Below are 18,971 nucleotides of genomic sequence, written 5' to 3'. Positions count from 1 at the left end.
AAGGGCGTTCGGGGGCTTCTCATGGGATGGTTTAGGGACAAGGCAGAGGGGGGAGAATTTGGGTGATTTGGGGAGGAGTAAGCGTGGGAAATGGGGGGGTTGAGGGGATAAAAAGGAGCAGCGGCGTGTCAGTGGTTCGCCGGGCTGCCTGCGCCTCTCTCGGGCTGCCGGCTCCAGCAGGAGGTATTTTCCTCCGCCAGCTGCCGGCTCCAAAATTAGCAGCAATTCAAGCGGTGTCAGCTCCTGAACCGCTCCCCCCGGGAATGGGGAGCTGGAAAGGGAAGGGAGCGAGATCGCCCGGCAGAGGGGGGTGGGTCCCCCGCGGGCCGAGTTTCATGCGATGTCTTTCAACCCTCCGCCCAAATTCACCCAATATATTCATATTTCCTAGTTACCGTGAACATCCGAGTGAGAGGAAACCTTGCTCCTAATCCATATTTATTACTTCCAAAAGTAATTACTTGGGTTTTTAGCAACCTCTTGTATTTATTCTCCTCAACTTCTAATAATGGCAACCCTCGAGTATAAAATCCACTTAATCCTCTTCTATTTTTGTGCAAAGAAAAACACCCTTTTCCTGCCTTTTCCTTTGGCAAAAAATCCACCCCCCCCCCAACTTTTACCAAATAAATGCTTTTCTCAGCTGAGAGCCAGACGCTTCTTGGGTTTTGGTTCCTCGCCCAGAAATAACTACAGGTCTGGACGATTTTAAAAAAGCCTATTTTCTATTTTTTTTCCTTTTTTTTTTTTTTTTTTTTTTTAAATTTCTTACCAAACCCCAGCGCGGGTAACACCCAGCGCTTCCCAAATAGCAGAGAGCGTGCTGCGGGGCAGTGATGCTGCCGGCTCCCGTGGGTTTTGCGTATCTTGACGTGCTTTTCCTCCCCTCCAGCCCGCGGCAGCAGGACCGGAGCATCCCCCGGCATCGGAGGGACGCTTGCCTCCTCCTCTTCCCAACCGGCCTCAAACAAGCCCCAGTCCTGCCCGTTTAATCCCGGAAAAAGCAGGGGGATCTGGTTGTGCTCTGTGTCACGGAGGTGACAACCAGAGAAAAGTCTTATTAATGAATAAAGCACCAGAGGGGCAGAGGAGGGGACGGGAGAGGGGGGCTTGGAGGCAGATTCCGAATGGATCTGGCAGGAGGATTGGGGTGCTGGCCAAAAAGCCGCGAGGAATAAAGCGGGATTTACCCGAAGGCTTTTTCCAGAGCGAGAAGGGATGCACCCTTGGGAGAGGAAACCCAAGCCCCCGCTCTACGTGGCCGCAGGAAAACCCGGCTCCCCGGCAAAACCCCTCACCCACAAGCGTCCTCTCCATTTTAAGCAGGTGTTTGAGGGCTGTCCTCGGCGCAGGACGCTTTTCCCCATCAGCTCCCGGAGAAGGAATAGGTTTTGCTAACTCCGGAGCTGGGGACGGGGGTGCTCCAGAGCGGGATGGGCACAACTTGTCCCACTGGCTCCGACCCTGCGGTCCGGAGCCCAACTTCGCTTGCAGGGATGGAGGGAGCAGGGGCAGCCCAGGGAATGAGTCCCGGGGAAGGAAGGTGTCTTACCGGCCGGCTCCCCGCTGCAGGAGCTCTGGGTGCTGGGTGGCACGTCCTCTCTGCCCGGGGGCCCCGTCTCTCCCGGGGAGCCCCGCGCTACCTCCCCCGCTGGCATCTCCACGGCTTTCCGGTCCTCCTCGGCCGGGAGCGGGGCATCCACGCCGACCTCCAGCACTCGGATGGTTTCATGGCTGGACATGACAATAACCTGCAAATACGCCCCAAAACGTCCATCAGCTCCAGGCATCCGACCCCACGGGGGTGTCCGCGGGGCCACGCACCCCAGGGCAGAGCGAAGCAGCTCCCCCCGCCCCATGGGACACGGCTTTGGGTGACCCTTAAAACAAACCAAGCAGAGCCCACACCATCCCCTCAAAGAGGGACGGGACGGGGGGATGGCAGCCCCGCCAGCCCCTCGCTGCTTTAGTTAATCAGCAGCTTCTGGGCCCTGGTAACCCCAGCTCCACACGCGTCGATAAACGACATCCTCGGCAGGTAAAAGACGGCCGTCGGTGGGCACAGCGGCCCCGGCAGAGCCGGCAGCACCCCATCGGCAGCACCAGAGCGAGCGTTTATCTACGACCCCATCCACGGCTCTGAGCCGGGGTCATGCGAGCCCTCGGAATCATGAGACGATTTGCCCCGTGTGACATTGCTTGGGGACGCGCGGGGAGCGACGAGCAGAGATACCAGCTCCCCCCCGCCAGCTCCCCCGCGGCTGCAGGCAGCCAAAGCCCCGCAGCAAAGATCTCCTGCAAACAGCCGGGCCCCCGGGATGGGGACCTCGCGCCTCCTCTTCGCCATTAAAAAACACCCCGAGACGAGGCAGCCGAGCTCCAAAAGATGGAGCCGAACATCTGCGTGCCCAAGCATGGGGGCAAACAGGCCGGTTGTGAGCGTGGGGCAGGCACAAGGCGGGGTTTTCACCCCCACGCAATGGGGCTCAGGCTGTTGCTGAACCCCAGCTCCCCACTCCTTGGCCCTCCCGCTTGTGGGGGGCGGCGGGGAGGGAGCCGGCGATGGCCGTACCTGCTCGTTAACCGTCAGCGAAGCCTCCTGGGGCTGCACGGCCTCGGTGTCCATGGCGTCCCGGCGAAGGTGGGAGAGGGCTCAGACCTTCCACATGCTGCAAGTGGGGAAACACGAGAGCGTCCGTCAGCGACCCAGCGAGCGGCTCGGGGCAGGGTTGGGGGGTGGTCACACGCCGGTTCGACCAAACCTGGTCTCTCCCACCGCTTCCCTGCTCCCATCCCACTCTTCCACCCCCCTCTCCCGCTCTCCTGGCCCTCCCAGCTGCCATTCGGGGCCGTGCAGAGCCTGCTCATGCCCTCCTGCCCCACATGGCGGGGGTGCACGCTCCTCCCCAGGTGGGGCTCCGGTGTTTCGGGTACCTCCCACCACCTCCCATCCTCTCGGCAAAGAGGTCACGGGTGTGGGTCGGCATAATTTATTGGGTGAGCATCAAATATACAAGCGGCAGAGCACCGGCAGGGTCATTCCAAGGGCCAAGCCTTTCCCCCTTCCCTCTCCCTTTGGGAGATGAGGGTGCAGCTCCCAGACCTGCTTTAAAAACCCTAAAAAACCAGGCAAAACCCAGGTGAAACTGCCCGTGCTCCCTACTTGAAGCCCAGAGCGGGTCCCCAAAGTCTCCGCGTGATGCTTAGCAGCTCTCCCAAGCCCCCGACGCCGGCCGCAAGAAGTAGAAAAGTCAATCTGCTCTTTCCCGAGGGGACCTAAATGGATGGGGGACACTTCATTAAGCTGGTGAAACGAGTCTTTCATGGCGGGAAGGGGCTCGGCCCACCTGTTGGAAGGCACCTCTTCCCCTCCCCGCGGCCTTCGTTAACTCATTTGGTCACGTATTGTCCCCTCGCTGCCTTGCAGGAGCATAATTGCCTTTATAAGAGGCTTATGAATTTTTTATTAGGAACGTCTCGGGGACGCGTTTAACCAGCCAGCCTGGATGACATTCAAAATTACTCGATGCGTGAGCGAAAGTGTCCTTGTTTGTGTAACTGCTCCGGAGCCTGGGGGCACATTGGCGCTGGTAGGTGCTGCCAGACCCCACGAGCCGTCCCAAAACGCTGGGCAGCGTCCGGTCCCCTCCAGCCTGGGTGCCACCACCTCCGAGCTGGGCCTGATCCTGTCTGTGCCCCACCGGGGACATCGGCGTCACACGGACCAGCCAGCTCAGCCCTGGGCAAGCTCCACAAATCCGAGCGTGTTAAACACGGGCAGAGCCTCCCCGGGCTCACAACTCATCTGAAAGGGAATTTCAGCTCCAAACTTGTGTTAATGCGTCTCATCCATTGGCTTTTCCTTCTGCCGGGGAATCCGGAGCAGCGCGGGCATCCCCTGCCCCTCTGCTCCGCTGCCATACACCGCCCGTCACGCCAGCCCGGGAGGGCACTTCCAGCATCCGGGAAACATCCCCCCGCGCCGTTTTACCAGCCCTTTATCGTTTCTCTGTGTCTCAGAAGCCACCGGGCTCCTGCTGAGGCCACCGAGCGTATCCTGAGACGGAGCTGGCGTTTGTATGCAATTAGTAAACACAGTTATTTGGATCCTGTTGATCCAAAGTGGCCTAAATTGAATTAAGAGCCGAATTCTCATCTGAAACTCAACAGGGGCCGAGCATCTGATTCCCTTAGGCTGGCTTTTGTACACACCGCTCGGTATTTATTATCCGCAGCGAAGTGACGCTTGGGGTGCCGGCCGAGTCGGGGCTATTTGCTTCACCAGCCGCTCGCCACAGCTCTCCCCCTGCCAGGCTCGACCCAAAAATCCACGCGGGACCCAGAACCGTCCCCTTTGCCAGCTTCAGCGAGGACTTTTAGAGCAGCCGGTGACTGATCTCCGGTAGCTGCTGTCAATTTTTAAAACCCGGCCTTAGCTTCAGAGCAGCCGAACACCTCGGGATGCCGGTGCACCGTTTAATTAACCATTTATTCTAGTGCAACGGAGAAGAGAGGAAGGGCCGAGCGAGCGGCTGACGCAGGTAGCTGGCCTTATTAAAAGTTAATGAGCTTTCCAGCAGCCAGAGCCCGGCAAACAGCGAGGAAGCCGGAGCAAGGGATATCTGTGCTGCCTGCACGGGGCCGGCAGCGCAGGGAAACCAGCAAAATAAAGAAGCAACGCGTCCCGCTGCAAGAAGAGCGAGCAAGGGGAAGGAAAACACTCCAGAGGAGCTTTCTGAACTTCGCTGGAGAGTAGCTGGCAACGGGGAGGGTTGTTGGGGGCACAGGGGGAACTCCGACCCTCCGTCCTGCTGAATGCACCCCACGGGACGTGATCCACGTGCTCCAGGGAGCTGCTATTTAGCATTTTGTCTCCCCTCGGCACCACCGTACCCCGCTGGCCCGGGTGGGTGCCGGCACGGGCAGAGCAGCCCCTGGGGATTTGCTGACAAGGAGCAACCCCCACCCCCCACCCCCGGAGGGTCTTGTGGCAGCTTTTTCCTACACCTGAGCTTGGGAGAGGTGGCAAAGCTCCTTGTGCTCGTCCCGTCACCTCCCCGCCACCGTCCCTGCCCCAGGGACCCCTCCCCAGCTCCCCCCTGTGCCTGTCACATAGGGGGTCTTCGTTAGAGCGGGCAGTTGAGCCCAAACTGGGATCCCAAACTGGTGGGCGAGGGCACGGTGACGGCCGTTGGAAGAGAAGGGATGGCCAAGGGACTGTTCGGTCCGCGGGGGCACCCGTCCTGTGCCGCCAGGGCACGTCCACGACCCAAAACCACCCACGGAGCCAGCGGGGAGCGGAGCCTGGAGCGGACGGGGAGCGTGGGGTCGCTGCCTGTAGCTGGAATCCCACAGGATGGCGGGGGGCCGCCGGGATCTCCAGGGCAGCGTGGGAAGAGGCATCGGCAGCCCCGGGACTCACTCACTGTCGGCTCCGGGGTGAAGGAACGCTCCCGGCAGGAGATGGGGCTGGCTGCGGCCTCCCGCTCCTCCGGACGGGTTGCGGCGCTCCTGGCTTAGGCTGTGGGGAAAGAAAAACCAGAGCTGTCTCGGTGCCGAATTGTCACGTTATGAGTATATATCATTATATATATTATATATAAAGTATATAACACGTAAAACCCCATTTTGAGGTTTGTCTCCCAGACCCCCTCCGGGGACTTGCACTGAGACAGCTGGAGCTCTGCCTGTTTCCGAGCCCTGCCATGGCCTTCCAGCGAGACAGTTGGGCAAAGTTGAAAAACAGACGATTTATCGAAGCGACAGACGGGAACCGATTCGGAATCGCCGCCGATGAACGCAGGAGCTGCGACGGCACTACTACCTGACGGCAGGGCCGGCAAAATCAACGCCGTCCCGGGGGTTCCTCCCCGAGAGGGGACGGCAAAACGCTCACCGAGAAGGCGTCTGGGGGGAGGAAGAGGAGCAGAGCCCGTCCGCTGCCTCTTCCCGGTCTCTAGTCTCTCCTCGCCCTCAGAGATCCTTCCCTCAATGTCCTTTACACCCTGATCTTACCTGTTCCCCTCTCTGGGGTGACGTTTAACACCCTTTGAGCGGAGAGGCGAGTGCTACACTCCTGTATGTTTAGCACGTTCTTCACCAAGCTCACTATCGTATTCAGGGGCGGAAACTTTAATTATTCGTTTCACGGGAGAATCAAGTAAAAGCTCTTCGCTCCGAGCACCGCGACCTACAAGATTCTGCGCCGAAACCGTTTATCTGCCTATTCCCGCAATCTTTAGCCCAAACAGGGCCGTCCTGCCGCCGCAAAACTTCCTCCTTCGGCTGCTTCTCCGGCCCACCTCCATCTCCACCCGCGAGGTTGGCACAAGAGATAAGGCGACACCAGCGTTTTTAACCTCTTCTCTACAATTCCCAGACCCCTGCACTTCCCCGAAAGGATCCCAGGCTCTGGGCGAGAGGGGATAACCCAAAAAGCATCCCCATCCTCGCGACAGAATTCCTCCCTCATTGTTCCTCGGCGCTGCCAAAAAGCTTCGGGAAGCGGAGCTGAAGGGCCGAGCCGCCCCCAAAGCCTGCGGCACCGAAAATTTAACGCGGGTGTTGGTTTTTCTCGGCCTTTGCCGACGTAAGGAGCGCCCGACGCCGCTGCAAACGCCAGACCTCGCCGTCACCCATCCCCATCCATCCCAGCCCCAGTTAAAAAGCCTCTCTGGGAGCCACGGATTTATTCCAGCGCGACCGGAGCGGCGAAAACTTGAAGAGGGCAATAACATCCCTGCTCCGCCGGATTTATCTCCCGCCCCTGCGCGAGCCGGAGATTCAGGCCTGCCCCGTGGGGGGAGAGAAAAAGAAAAAGATTGTTTTTTTTTTTCCCTCGGTGCCATGCAAAGAGACCAATTAGCGCACCAGACAATTAAACAGACATTTCGGAATGTCAGGCTGGATGCGGTTTGGCGGCGTGCTTCGGCTTTTCGGAGTGGGCTGCTTCTCCTTCAGCAGGTCGGCTGTACCATTTCATTTCGTTTCTTCGCACTTTCTTTTTTTTTTTTTTTTTTTTTTCCCCTTCTTTTTTTTTTTGGTGCAATTAATGGGACAAATAATTTGTCCAGATGGTGGTGTTAAGTGCACGCAGCAAGGAGACAGCCATTTCGCAACAGATGGCGGCAAGGAAATGAAATGCACAAAATAATAATAATAATAATAATTTAAAAAAAAAAAAGGGGGGGGGGGAGGAAAAAAAAGGGAAGGATAATTTAAACTGCTCCGAGTCTCACTGTGAATATAATTGCCGTGTTAATTACAAGTGTTGATGAGTCAGAGATGCAGCCACTTGGATCCCAAGTGGGTGGAAATCGAAGTTTGAACAAACTCGCCACAGGTGAGAAACTCGAAGAGGTTAATTAAACAGGAGACGTTTTGGACCTGGCGACACCGGCGCTAATTACTCGCTGTCGTTAACCCTGGATGAATTCCTCGGGATGGAGGATCCGATCCTGGGCTGAGGAGTCTGAAGCACGCACCGACTTCAGGCGGACGAGCCCTAGAAGAGGCCGGTTCCTGCCCGGCGGTGGCTCTGCATGCCCGCACCCCCGCGGGACACGCGCGCCAAGGCACCCGGAGGTGCAGGACACCCCCCCGGATCCTCCCGGCGAAGCCGTCACCGACGCGGAGGGGGACGGGTCCAAGTCAGGGTCCCGCTCCCTGGAAATGAAGCGTTACGGCAACACCGCGGTCCCGAGCATCCCTCGCCGCTGTCTCACCATTTATTTTTTTCCACCACGTTCGGAGCGGAAAGCTCCGGGCTGGAAACGACGCCATCGGCGGGAATTCTTTTTCAAAGCGTACTTGCGGGTGGCGGAGACCTGGAGCTGAGGGCAGCCGAGCAGTTTGCGAGGGTTTTTTTCCCCTCCTTAAAAGTCAGCTTCCCTCTTAAAATGCCTTTTTCTCCTTCTGAACTGCATCGCTTTTAAGACGTCGCTGCGTTTAGTGATGGGGAAACTGAGGCAGGGGACGGGATGCGACGCGTTGCTGCCGGCAGAGTCAAATCCATCCATCTCCGATGGAGACGCGTGGCCGGGGCGAGCATCCCTGCGCCCGAGCTCACCCTCCGCGAACCAGCGGGAGAAAGGAAAACCGAAAACGGGGCATTTTCTCCTGCTGGGAGAGGAGCCGAACTGGCCAGCCCCAACCTCTGCAGCAAAACCTTTCCGCTAAGCCGCGAAACGATGTAAATCTCCTTTTTACCCCATTTTCTCCCCGTTCTTTTTGGCCCTGCACCAAATTCCCTGGCGTGGTACCATGGGAGGGCTTGGAGTCCGGGCACAGGACTGCAGAAGGGTTGATGTAAAGCCTTGCGGAGCATGGATTTACAGCCAGCTGTAAAATTCCTGAAGATCTGGGCTTGTAAGGGAACGCTGGCGGCTTCCGTACTGGCAGGACGGTGAAATCTTTAAGACAGAGGGTTTTTTTCTCTGCTGGGAGGCTTTTGGAGGAGACATGGCAGCTCCCCAGCGTTCCTCATCCACAGTGTTCAGCCAACTTCACGCCTGGAAAACCCCGTGCCGGGGCTGGGGCGGCTGAATCCCAAAGGAGGGTCCGGGAAAACTCATTTACTGGCCCAACTCGTCTCCCAACACCAGTGAAAAGGCACAGCCGGGGTCGCTCGGGGGTGATCCTAAAGTTTTCCAAGCAAATGGAGGGGTTGTGTTGAGCCTGGATGCGTGGCTGTGGGGAGCCTGCCGGGACCGGAGCCGGCTCGGGAAGGGAATGCACATTGCGTCCATGGAGAAAACGGAGCCGCTGACACACAGCGGGCGCTTCCCAGCCTGGATTATCTCGCTCGAGAGACGCCAAGGGCACGGGAGGAGGAGGTGGAGAGGTCGGTTGGCATCGACTCGGCCCCAGCCTGCATGAAGCTGCCGGGGACGAGCCCCGGTGCAAGCGCAGCTCGCTCCGGCACCCCCATCCCGGGCAGAAATACCTCCTTTAATCGCTTCGTCCCAACGTCTGCTGCCTGGGCAAGGGAAAAACCCGGCGGAGGGTCCCAAAACCTGCTTGGAAAAATGGGTGGGGGAAACCCCAAACGAGTTGGCCGGGGTTCCCTGCCACTTTGGCCGTTTAACTCCGTTATTTGGCAAAATCCTCTTTGCACCATTTAAAAAAAAACCAAACAAACCCCCAAAATTTATCCCAGCCACGGTGTGTTTTTACTGCTTTTGGTGACTATTGCTCTAAAATGCCTTCGTGCCCCGCCGGTGGGAGGGCAGAGCCACGGGACGCTGCATCCCGCTCTGCTTCCGCCGGGGCTGCGCGGCCTCGGTTGAATCCCTTCATCTTGCCTTCCCTTCCCACCTTCACGGGGTTTTTTTGGGAGGCAAAAGCCCGATCCCGAATCAAACCTCCCGCCTGCGTGGCCGTGCCAAGGAGGATGGAGTTCCCCTCGTCTTCTCTGCAAGGCAAAGCCCGGCCAGTTCATCCCACTCTCCAGCACTGGCAGCAGCCGGATCAGCTTACAGCAACTTCCCAGGAATCTGCTCCTTTTTCGGGAGAGACGGGAAAGTATTTTCATTCCCGTTAGAGAGGAGATGGGATTAAGTTCACCTCCCAAGGTCACGCCAGACAAGGGTGGCAAAACCAGGAGGAGATTTCCCATCTCCCAAACTCCCATCTGTGCCCCCCGAAATAGCCCCCGGAGCATCAACCACCCTCCTTCCCACCAAAGCCCCCCCGGGGGCTGGAAGCCACCTGGAGGGCCCAGGACATCTCAGAGAGACATCGCGGTGGGTTCGGGGGGGGCACAGGACCCCCCCACCCCAAGCCTACGGTCCTGTGAAAGGCAATGGCGGGGGGGGGGGGGCAGCGCTCTGCCCCTCATCGCCCCTTCAGGGGCTTTTAAAGGGGGTCCATCGGCTGAAGCCCAACCCCGGGATGGCGGCAGCTGCAGGGGGACGGGTCCAAGGCGGGGGACAGTCCCCCCCCTCCACTCCCCGGCGAAGGAGCGAACGCAGCACCCCCCCATCGCATTTCCCCCCCCCTCAAGATGGTTGAGGTCCACCGTACCCCACGCAGCCCCCCCAGCCCCTGCGCTGCCGGACCCCTGCCAGCCGGGGCTCTGCGGTGCCCGGGGAAGACCCCCCCACCCCCGGCAAAACACACACCGAGGGGCTCAGGGTGGCCGTGGAAGCTGCCCCCGGGACAGTGACCCCCCCCAACAGGGCTGCACAGCCCCCCCAAACCCTCGCAGCACCCCATGCCCAGCCCCACAGCGTGCCGGAGCACCCCAAAATGCCCTTGTACCCCCCCCCAGCCCTACTCTCCATTCACCCCCCCCCTCAGCTGCAGCAGCCGCCCCCCCTCCCCGGGGCTCTGCCCACCCCCCGGAGCCGCCAGGGCACCCCAATCCCTGCCTGGCACCTGCACCCCCCAGGCAGCGCCTCCCGCCTCATCTCCCACCCGGGGGGGGGTCCCTTTGCCGTCCCCTGGTAGGACCCCAACACCGTCCCCCTGTCCTGCCCCCCCCTCCCCAGCACTGTCCACCCCCAGCCCTGTTTTTCCTCTCCTGAGCCCCAAATCCCGTCTCCCGCAGCCCCCAATTTCTCCTGCCCCCCCCCCCCCGAGCCCCCCCTAGGGCAGTCACCCCCTTTCCACACCCCGGGGCCCGCCAGCCCCCCATCTTTCCCCCTTTCTCTGGACACCCCCAGCTCGGGGTCCCCTCAGGGACCCCCACCTAACCGTGATCTCCCCTGGCACCCCTAATCCTACACCACCCCCCCCATTCCTCTGCCCCCCATCACTCCCTTGCTGCCCCTCATCTGCACCCCCACTCTAAGCGTGCGTCCTCCTCCCAGTTCTCCCCAATTTACACCCCCCCCGCAAACCCAGTGACCCCCCCCCACACCTCCAAGTCCGGCTGGCCCCCCCTTAATCCCGATGCCCCCCCCAAAACCCCCCAACCTGCCTTTCCCCCCGCCCCCCCAAAAAAATCCAGGTATATCCCCCCCGCCCCCCCCCAAAAAAAATCCCTGTGCCCCCCCCCCCAGCGCTGCACCCCGCTCTGCGCCGTTTTCCCCTCCGCGCCCGCTTCCCCCCCATCACTCTTTATCATAAATATATAAATTATGCTAATTACGGCATTGCATATTCACCGCGGCGGGGCCCACCGCCCCCCGCCCGGCCCCGGCCCCGCTCCGGCCCCGCACTCACCGCGCCGCCGGGGCCGGGAAGGGGGGGGGGGACCGGGACCGGGGCCGGGGAAAGGGGAGGGGGGGGATCCGCGCCGCTCCGCGCCGTTCCGCGCTGCTCCGCGCCTTCTCCTCTGCCGGGGAATAATTAAAAATTCATCTCACAGCGGCGGCGGCGGCGGCACAAAGGGGAGGGAGGCGGGGGGGGGGGGGGGGGGGGAGAGGGAGGCGGGGAGCGGCCCCGGGACCCCCCGTACCCGGGGTTGGGGGGGGGGTGGGGGCCAGGACGCCCTCGGGGGGTGGGTTTTTGTGGGGGGAGGATGGGTTGGGGGGTGGCTTTTTTTTTTTTTTTCCCGTGGGGTTGAGTGGTTTCGGTGGTTATTCGTTCCCCCCCCCCCCCCCCGCCTCCTCCGGGGGGATTTTTTAGCTGCTGCGTCATGAACATAATTTATGCGCAGGCCTTTGCCGCATCCGCGGGGCTGCTGCGCTGCCCGCCGCCGCCGGGGGCGCACGGGGCCCCCCCCCGACCACAGACCCCCCCCCACAGCCAGAGACCCCAGCCCCGAGACGCCCCCCCCCCCCCCAACCAGAGACCCCAGCCCTGAGACACCCCCCAAAGCCACATTCCCCAGCCCTGAGATCCCCGCACCACAGACACCCCCAGACCACAGACCCCCCCTACAGCCAGAGACCCCAGCCCTGAGACCCCCCCCGGACCACAGACCCCTCCTACAGCCAGAGACCCCAGCCCCGAGACCCCCCCCAAAGCCACAGTCCCCAGCCCTGAGACCCCCGGACCACAGGCCCCCCCACAACCAGAGACACCACCACCACCGGCCCCCCAAACCAGAGACACCCTCCCCCACAACCAGAGACCCCAGCCCTGAGACCCCCCCCAAAGCCACAGTCCCCAGCCCTGAGACCCCCGAACCAGAGACACCCCCACAATCAGAGACACCACCGAACCACAGACCCCCCCTACAGCCAGAGACCCCAGCCCTGAGACCCCTCCCCAGACCACAGACCCCCCTACAGCCAGAGACCCCAGCCCTGAGACCCCCAAACCAGAGACCCCCCACAACCAGAGCCCCCACCGAACCACAGACCCCCCACAGCCAGAGCCCCCAGCCCCAAGACCCCCCCAGCCCTGACACCTCTGAACCACAGACCTCCCTAAAGCCAGAGCCCCCAGCCCTGAGATCCCCCCAACTCCATCCCTGAGACCCCCAAACCAGATATCCCTCAGAGCCAGAGCCCCTAGTCCTTGAGACCCCCCCCAGCCCCAGAGCCCCCAGCCCCAAGACCCCTAAACCAGCCCTGACCCCCAAACCAGAGACCCCCCCAAAGCCAGAGCCCCCAGCCCCAAGACCCATCCCAGCCCTAATGCCCCCAAACCCAAAACCCCCCCAAAGCCAGAGTCCCCAGCCCCTGAAATGCCAGGACCCCCCAAACCCCACACCCCCAACCCCAGCCCCCCCCCAAACACCAGCCCTGTTAAATCCTTGACTCTCCCAAACCCCAAAGCCCCCCGACCCCACTCCCAGCACCCACCCCCCGGCTTTGGGGTCACCCGTACCGCCGTGTCCCCAGTTTGCTGGGGTGGGTGCCGGGGGCGGGGGCCGAGCCCCCAGCTCTGCACCACCCCACAAGGTGACGCCCGGAGCAGCCCTCCCGACTCCAGCTCCGAGCCGGCTCATCAAAACCCTAATACAGCATTTCATCATCATAAATTAATACATTAATCACCACATTAACGTGAACCACCCCGGGGCAGCACAAAGGATTCAATTTGTTCCCTTTCACCCCCCCTTCCAGCCCCTCGGCCCCGTTATCCACTTTCCTCCAGGGCTGTGGCTTGGGATAGAGCCCCGGTGCCAAACCCGCTCCCTGCCAGGGCTGGGGGCTTTTTTAAAAGTGATTAAACCACCCCCCAAAAAAAAAAAACCTTCCTGAGGCTTTAAAGCGGGAGCTGGAAGCAGGGGCCTGGGTGGGGGCAGCGCTGCCTTCGCCCGGGGAACCCACAGTAATAATTCAAGACGCTCCATCTTCCCGGCATAGCATTAGCCTCAGATCCAGCCCCCGGCGTAATATGTAGGAGGCTGAGCTCCGCACACCCGCTCCGCTCGCGCTCCCGCCGGCCAGCATCCCACTGCCCGCCCTGGGCTCCCAGCCCACCCTCTGGGGTCCCAGCCCACCCTTCGGAGCCACAGCGGGGTCCCATCCTACTCTCCAGATCCCCAGCAGGGTCCCAGCCTGCTGAGGACCTCTGGCCCTGTGGGGCCACGGTGGGGTCCCATCCCACCCTCCAGTGTCCCATCCCACCCTCCGGGGTTGCAGCGGGGTATGGTCCCATCCCACCCTCCAGGGCCATAGCCCACCCTCCAGGGACACAGCAGGGTCCCAGCCCACCCTCTGAGGCCACAGGGGGGTCCCAGCCCACCCTCCAGGGACACAGTGGGGTCCCATCCCACCCTCCAGGGTTGCAGCAGGGTCCCAGCCCACCCTCCGGTGTCCCAGCCCACCCTCTGGGGCCACAGCAGGGTCCCATCCCACCCTCCAGGGTTGCAGTGGGGTCCCACCCCACCCTCTGAGGCCGCAGGGGGGTCCCAGCCCACCCTCTCGGGTCCCAGCAGGGTCCCAGCCCACCCTCCAGAGGCACAGAGGGGTCCCATCCCACCCTCCAGGTCTGCAGCAGGGTCCCAGACCACCTTCTGAGGCCACAGTGGGGTCCCAGCCCACCCTCCAGAGACACAGAGGGGTCCTATCCCACTCTCCGGGGTCCCATCCCACCCTCTGGGGCTGCAGCGGGGTCCCGTCCCAGCCCACCCTCTGGGGCCACAGGGGGGTCCCAGCCCACCACCCTCTCGGGTCCCAGCAGGGTCTCAGCCCACCCTCTGGGGTCCCAGCCCACCCTCCAGAGACACAGAGGGGTCCTATCCCACTCTCCGGGGTCCCATCCCACCCTCTGGGGCTGCAGCGGGGTCCCGTCCCAGCCCACCCTCTGGGGCCACAGGGGGGTCCCAGCCCACCACCCTCTCGGGTCCCAGCAGGGTCTCAGCCCACCCTCTGGGGTCCCAGCCCACCCTCCAGGGACACAGTGGGGTCCCAGCCCACCCTCCAGAGACACAGAGGGGTCCTATCCCACTCTCTGGGGTCCCATCCCACCCAGAGGGGTCCCAGCCCACCCTCTCAGGTCCCAGCAGGGTCTCAGCCCACCCTCCGGGGTCCCATCCCAGTCCCAGCCCACCCTCCAGGGACAAAGGGGGGTCCCAGCCGACCCTCTGAGGCTGCAGCGGGGTCCCAGCCCACCCTCTGGGGTCCCAGCCGGGTCTCATCCCACTCTCCGGGGTCCCATCCCACCCTCCAGGTCTGCAGCAGAGTCCCAGCCCACCCTCTGGGGCCACAGTGGGGTCCCAGCCCACCCTCCAGAGACACAGAGGGGTCCTATCCCACTCTCTGGGGTCCCATCCCACCCAGGGGGGCCCCAGCCCACCCTCGGGGGTCCCATCCCAGTCCCATCCCACCCTCCAGGGACACAGTGGGGTCCCAGCCCACCCCCCGGGGCCACAGCAGGGTCCCAGCCCACCTTCTGAGGATGCAGGGGGGGTCCCAGACCACCCTCTCGGGTCCCAGCCGGGTCCCATCCCACTCTCCGGGGTCCCATCCCACCCTCCGGGGCCACAGGTCCCAGGGGCGTGCGGAGCCACACGCTCCTTTGGGCCCCAAAGAGTTCGGGGAGGGGGGACTTCGGCCCATCAACACGCCGCTCTGAAAATCAGATCTATTTCCAAGGGGAGCCGCCGGCTCCCTCACCGGCACGTGCAGGACCTCGGGAAAGCCGGGGAGTCCCAAAAATGAGGATGCGCGTAAACCGCCGGCACCCACCTCGTCCGCAGCAGCACCGTCCCGCGGGGACAACGGGGGTGTCCCCAGCCGCTAACGGCGACGGCGGCGGCCGCCCCTCAACTCCCACTCGCTCGGCGACAGCGCAGAGTTTGAGCTGCGGGGGAAGCGATAAAGGGTTGGTAAAACCAGGAGGTGATTTAATTCTGGGTGTCTCCGAGAGGGAATGTGCTCCCGGAGACTCTCGGAATCCTGCCGATAGCTTTAATTTCCAGAGCTGTGCGAGGTCGATGCCCTGGTCCCCGGGACTCGTCTGCCAGCTCGGAGGGACTTTGGGTTTTTTGGGTTTTTTTAGGGACTGGGTAAAAGAGTGAGGAAATAAGTAGCATAAGAGGGAGCTCAGGTGCAACTTTAACCTTGTCGCTCCGTAATTAAAAGAGGGAAGAAAACTATTTCTGTAATTGCAAAGCTCATTAGAAGCGCAGGTGCAATTCTGCGGCTTTTCGAGCCAACTTACGGACCAATTATAACTTGTTTGGAATCGTTAAGAAAGAAAGGAAGCAGCGTATATGATTATCTCGCGTTCTGCTTCTTTTACAATTTTAAAATCGTGACTTCCTTCTTATCTCCCGGCAGGAAAAAAGGGAGGAAAAATTAAAAAAAAAAAAAAAAAAAAAAAGGACAAAAACTCCAACGTAACGTCACAGTTATCGGCACCTTTAAAAGACGAGCACGGCTTGATAAAGCTGAATTAATTCTTACTTCTTTCCCAGCCCTATTAGCTGGAAAGAATCGCCCCATCCGTCTTTTTCTGCTGAAAAAGCCGATGGACCGATTTCAATCTTTGCCTCATAACGTGCCTTTTTTTTTTTTCTCCTCAGAGTTCATCACTACGGTATTCACGACCCGCTCTTCCCATCAGCTGCCGGGGGTGTGAGGGGGGAATATCTACGTTCATAGGGAGGTAAGAGCCACCCCTGGAAAACGAGCGCCGATGCCGCGGGCAAAATCCCTCCCAGCGCACACGGGGACGCCTTCTGGAATCCACCTCGCTCCGACCGGCCTCGCCGCTCACAACCAATTTAATCTGCTAATATTTAGGGCCGATTAACACCCACCCCTTGCAGCCTACCCTCCCATTCAATGGGAATTAAGCGAGCGCTTAACGACCGGCAGAGGTTAACGCCCGGGCAGGAATATTAACAAATACGCAGCCGGCGCCGGCCGCGTTTTCATTAATAATCGAATTAGATCCGTTAAAGCATCTTTGCCCGAGTACAGCTGTTGTCGGAGGCCGCAGCGCAATTCTGCCGAGAGCCTGCTTTGCATACGCTCTCCTGTGATTATGAATATTTAAATACTTCCATCTAGTCGAATTTCAGGCTCATTTACATACATTGGCACACTGGTTAATATAATGCATAGGGGGAAAAGGGTGCACGGCGCATTTTTAATTTTTCTTGAAGAGGAATTGATTTTACGAGTGCTGAAAAGCCTTTTTTTTTTTTTTTCTTCCTTGTTTCTTCAGGAAAATAGCTTGCTTGGGAGGGGAGGGGGGATTTTTAATTAACCGGTTGACAGGAATAGCTGGCAAAACTAAAACGCTGACTGCAAGAATGTGCCCTTTGTTCCAGAGCTTGCTCTGTCCACGAGAACTCCTGCTCCGTGCCCGAACTAATATCGCCGTTTTCTCCTCCGCCCTTCTTTCGCTGACTTGGCTGCTCTCATCGCACCCAGCACCGGCTCGGAGGAGGGTCTGCACCTCACCCCGCCATTTCTGGCACATCTGATTTGCTACGGAAAAAATTTCCAGCCCTGCAAGGCACATATATGCCCCGAACCAGCTTATTCCAGCCGTCCCGAGAACTTCAATGGCTAAAAGCGCAGGGAAAAAGCGAGCCAGGACGTTCTTTTTGGCTCCCCTGCTGCAAAGCAACCGCGGTCGCTCAAACTTCCCTGAATCTGAGCTTAAGCACGTGCTTTTCAAAGGCTGCAGGGGGGGTTTAATGCAGATTCGTTGGTGCTACGATAGATTCGGGCTCTGCCTCGCTTTTCCCCTTAAAACTGGAAACGGGCTTTAAAATTTCCATGGGATTTTCCAGGCCACTTTGTAAGGTTGGGTGAAACGCGGCCCTGGCAAAGCCAAGGGCAGAACCCCCTCGATTTCAGCCGTGGGAGAAGGAAGGAGAGCATTTTCCCTAGGTGGAAGGTATCATCCAGTAATTAACAACTCCTTATTCATTATTTTTATGTAATTAATTACAGCCTTAGACCCACGGGGTAGTCTCTGCCTCGAAGTACCTCTCGCTTCTGATCGCTCACAGGGGTAAAGTTTCACAAACGCGTACCTGCTCGGAAAGCCACCAACACCAGCTCAATTTTTACCGCTGTTTTATTTCTGCTACTGCTCAAGTTTTGCTACTTTCAGCAGCAAACAACGGGTACAACCCCAGCCAGCCCTGCTTCCAAAAAAGGGTTAAATAACCCCATTTTGGGTAAAGAAGGACTTTTCAGCACCGGCCCCTTGGCTCGCCCAAAAACATAAGACTCAGCCCCGTATGTTTTTCTCCGTCCGGCGTGTTATCGGCGCGGCGCTGACGGGGCGCCAGGGTCTTTGCAGACCGTCCACCCCCCTTTGCCTTCCAGAAGTGCCCGGCGTGGGAAGCAGCAGCACCCGCTGGCAGCCGGCCAGGCAGCCAAAAACCCCCCTCGACTTCTCCACGTTTCCATTCCGGGTCACGCACACGCAGCACAAGACCACTCACGAGCCGATTTTTCAGAGCTTTTGATGTTTACTGGAGGTTCTGTGGGTTTTCTTTTTCCTCTTGGGAGTCCCAAGAAGCCCTTAAAGAAGGTAATCAGCCATAAAAATACAAATGAAAACAATCCCAAGGGATTTGAAGGTAGATGCCCTCTGAAGAGCCAGGCTCCACCGAATGGAAACACTTTCTCCTTGCCTTCCCCCCCTCGCAGAGTGTCTCCGCTCTTCCTTTACAAGGAAGTTTTCTGTGTAATGATAACAGGAGAGTGGAAAAAGGCACGTTTGTGAGAATAAATCAGGGTCTGAAGCCAGGAGCTGCTGAAAAAGCTTAACCCCGAGCAACTCCACGAGCTCTAGGGCTTCGCGGGGTCGGGTTTGTGAAGACATCTGGGCTCAGCCCCTCAGAAATCACCTTCTCCTTCCTGGAGGTTCTCTCCCCTTCGCTTACTTTCACCCCACGTTTCCGTGGGCAGATTTCAAGCCAACTTCTCTCCCACTTTAAAGGGTAAATATTGTTTTTTGGGTCGGGGTTTTTGTGGGGTTTTTTTACGGTTCCTGTACAGTTGCAAGGTGAAGAACATTTTCTAGGCATGAATTATTGACGAAGCCCTCCCAGGCACACCAGCCAACGTGCATATTCATCAGGCAGCCGCTACATTATTCATGAGACGTTCACTTACACAGGGAAGAGAACAATGCTATTCTTGATTGAGATGCCTGAAAACGAGCTCGAAAGGGAGAGTCGTGCCCTCCAACTCTGGCCGAAACGCAGCCAGAAAGTTTATCAAAAACACACACAAAAAAGTGGGAATTTTACACTTTCGGGGGGTATCTTTATTGTGGTCCTTTCATTGCCATCTGTGTACGTTATTCTTTTAAACAAGACTTTACAGCTAGAACTACTAGATTGCATCATACCTTCCCTAAGCACAGCTCCAGACCTCCGACTGCACCTTCTGCTGGCAACACCTGCAAGAGGTTTTTACAACAGTAGGCACCATAACTCATCCCAAATTCATTAAAAATTATCACAAAAACCCTCACTCTCCTCCTTTAACCCCACAATGTTTTTCAGCAGCGGTACATGCCAGAGCTCTGTTGAACAGGGCTGGTGTTAAGAACGGGGACTTCCCCCTCTTGCAAATGCGGCACTAAATACAAGGCAAAAGGGTGCTTGAATCAGAGATGTTTTATTTCCATAAATCTACTCAGGTCTCTCCTGT

General features: G+C 59.3%; 1 protein-coding gene across 10 annotated transcripts in view; it reads right to left on the bottom strand.

The window, feature by feature from the left end:
* The window catches only part of POU6F1 (POU class 6 homeobox 1), a 29,984-nt gene extending 11,284 nt beyond the window's left edge, over positions 1–18,700 (bottom strand). The window contains exons 1-5 of one of the 10 annotated variants that reach the window (XM_063359027.1): positions 18,667–18,700; positions 15,030–15,144; positions 5,427–5,521; positions 2,573–2,669; positions 1,553–1,751 (exon numbers count right to left, since the gene is read on the bottom strand). In XM_063359027.1, coding sequence (XP_063215097.1) covers positions 1,553–1,751; positions 2,573–2,626 — 253 coding nt within the window. In that variant the 5' untranslated portion in view covers positions 2,627–2,669; positions 5,427–5,521; positions 15,030–15,144; positions 18,667–18,700. Of the gene's footprint in view, positions 1–1,552; positions 1,752–2,572; positions 2,670–3,163; positions 3,277–5,422; positions 5,522–6,015; positions 9,927–11,092; positions 11,303–15,029; positions 15,145–18,666 lie in introns of those variants that run through there. The other 9 variants (XM_063359026.1, XM_063359032.1, XM_063359028.1 and 6 more) reach the window with 9 other exon arrangements.
* Between the last annotated feature and the right edge of the window lie 271 nt (positions 18,701–18,971).

The sequence above is a fragment of the Chroicocephalus ridibundus genome, chromosome 24 (assembly GCF_963924245.1).
Source record: "Chroicocephalus ridibundus chromosome 24, bChrRid1.1, whole genome shotgun sequence".
NCBI lineage: Eukaryota > Metazoa > Chordata > Aves > Charadriiformes > Laridae > Chroicocephalus > Chroicocephalus ridibundus.
The sequence above is the reverse complement of the archived record's forward strand: the minus strand, read 5'-3'. Positions and strand labels throughout refer to the sequence as shown.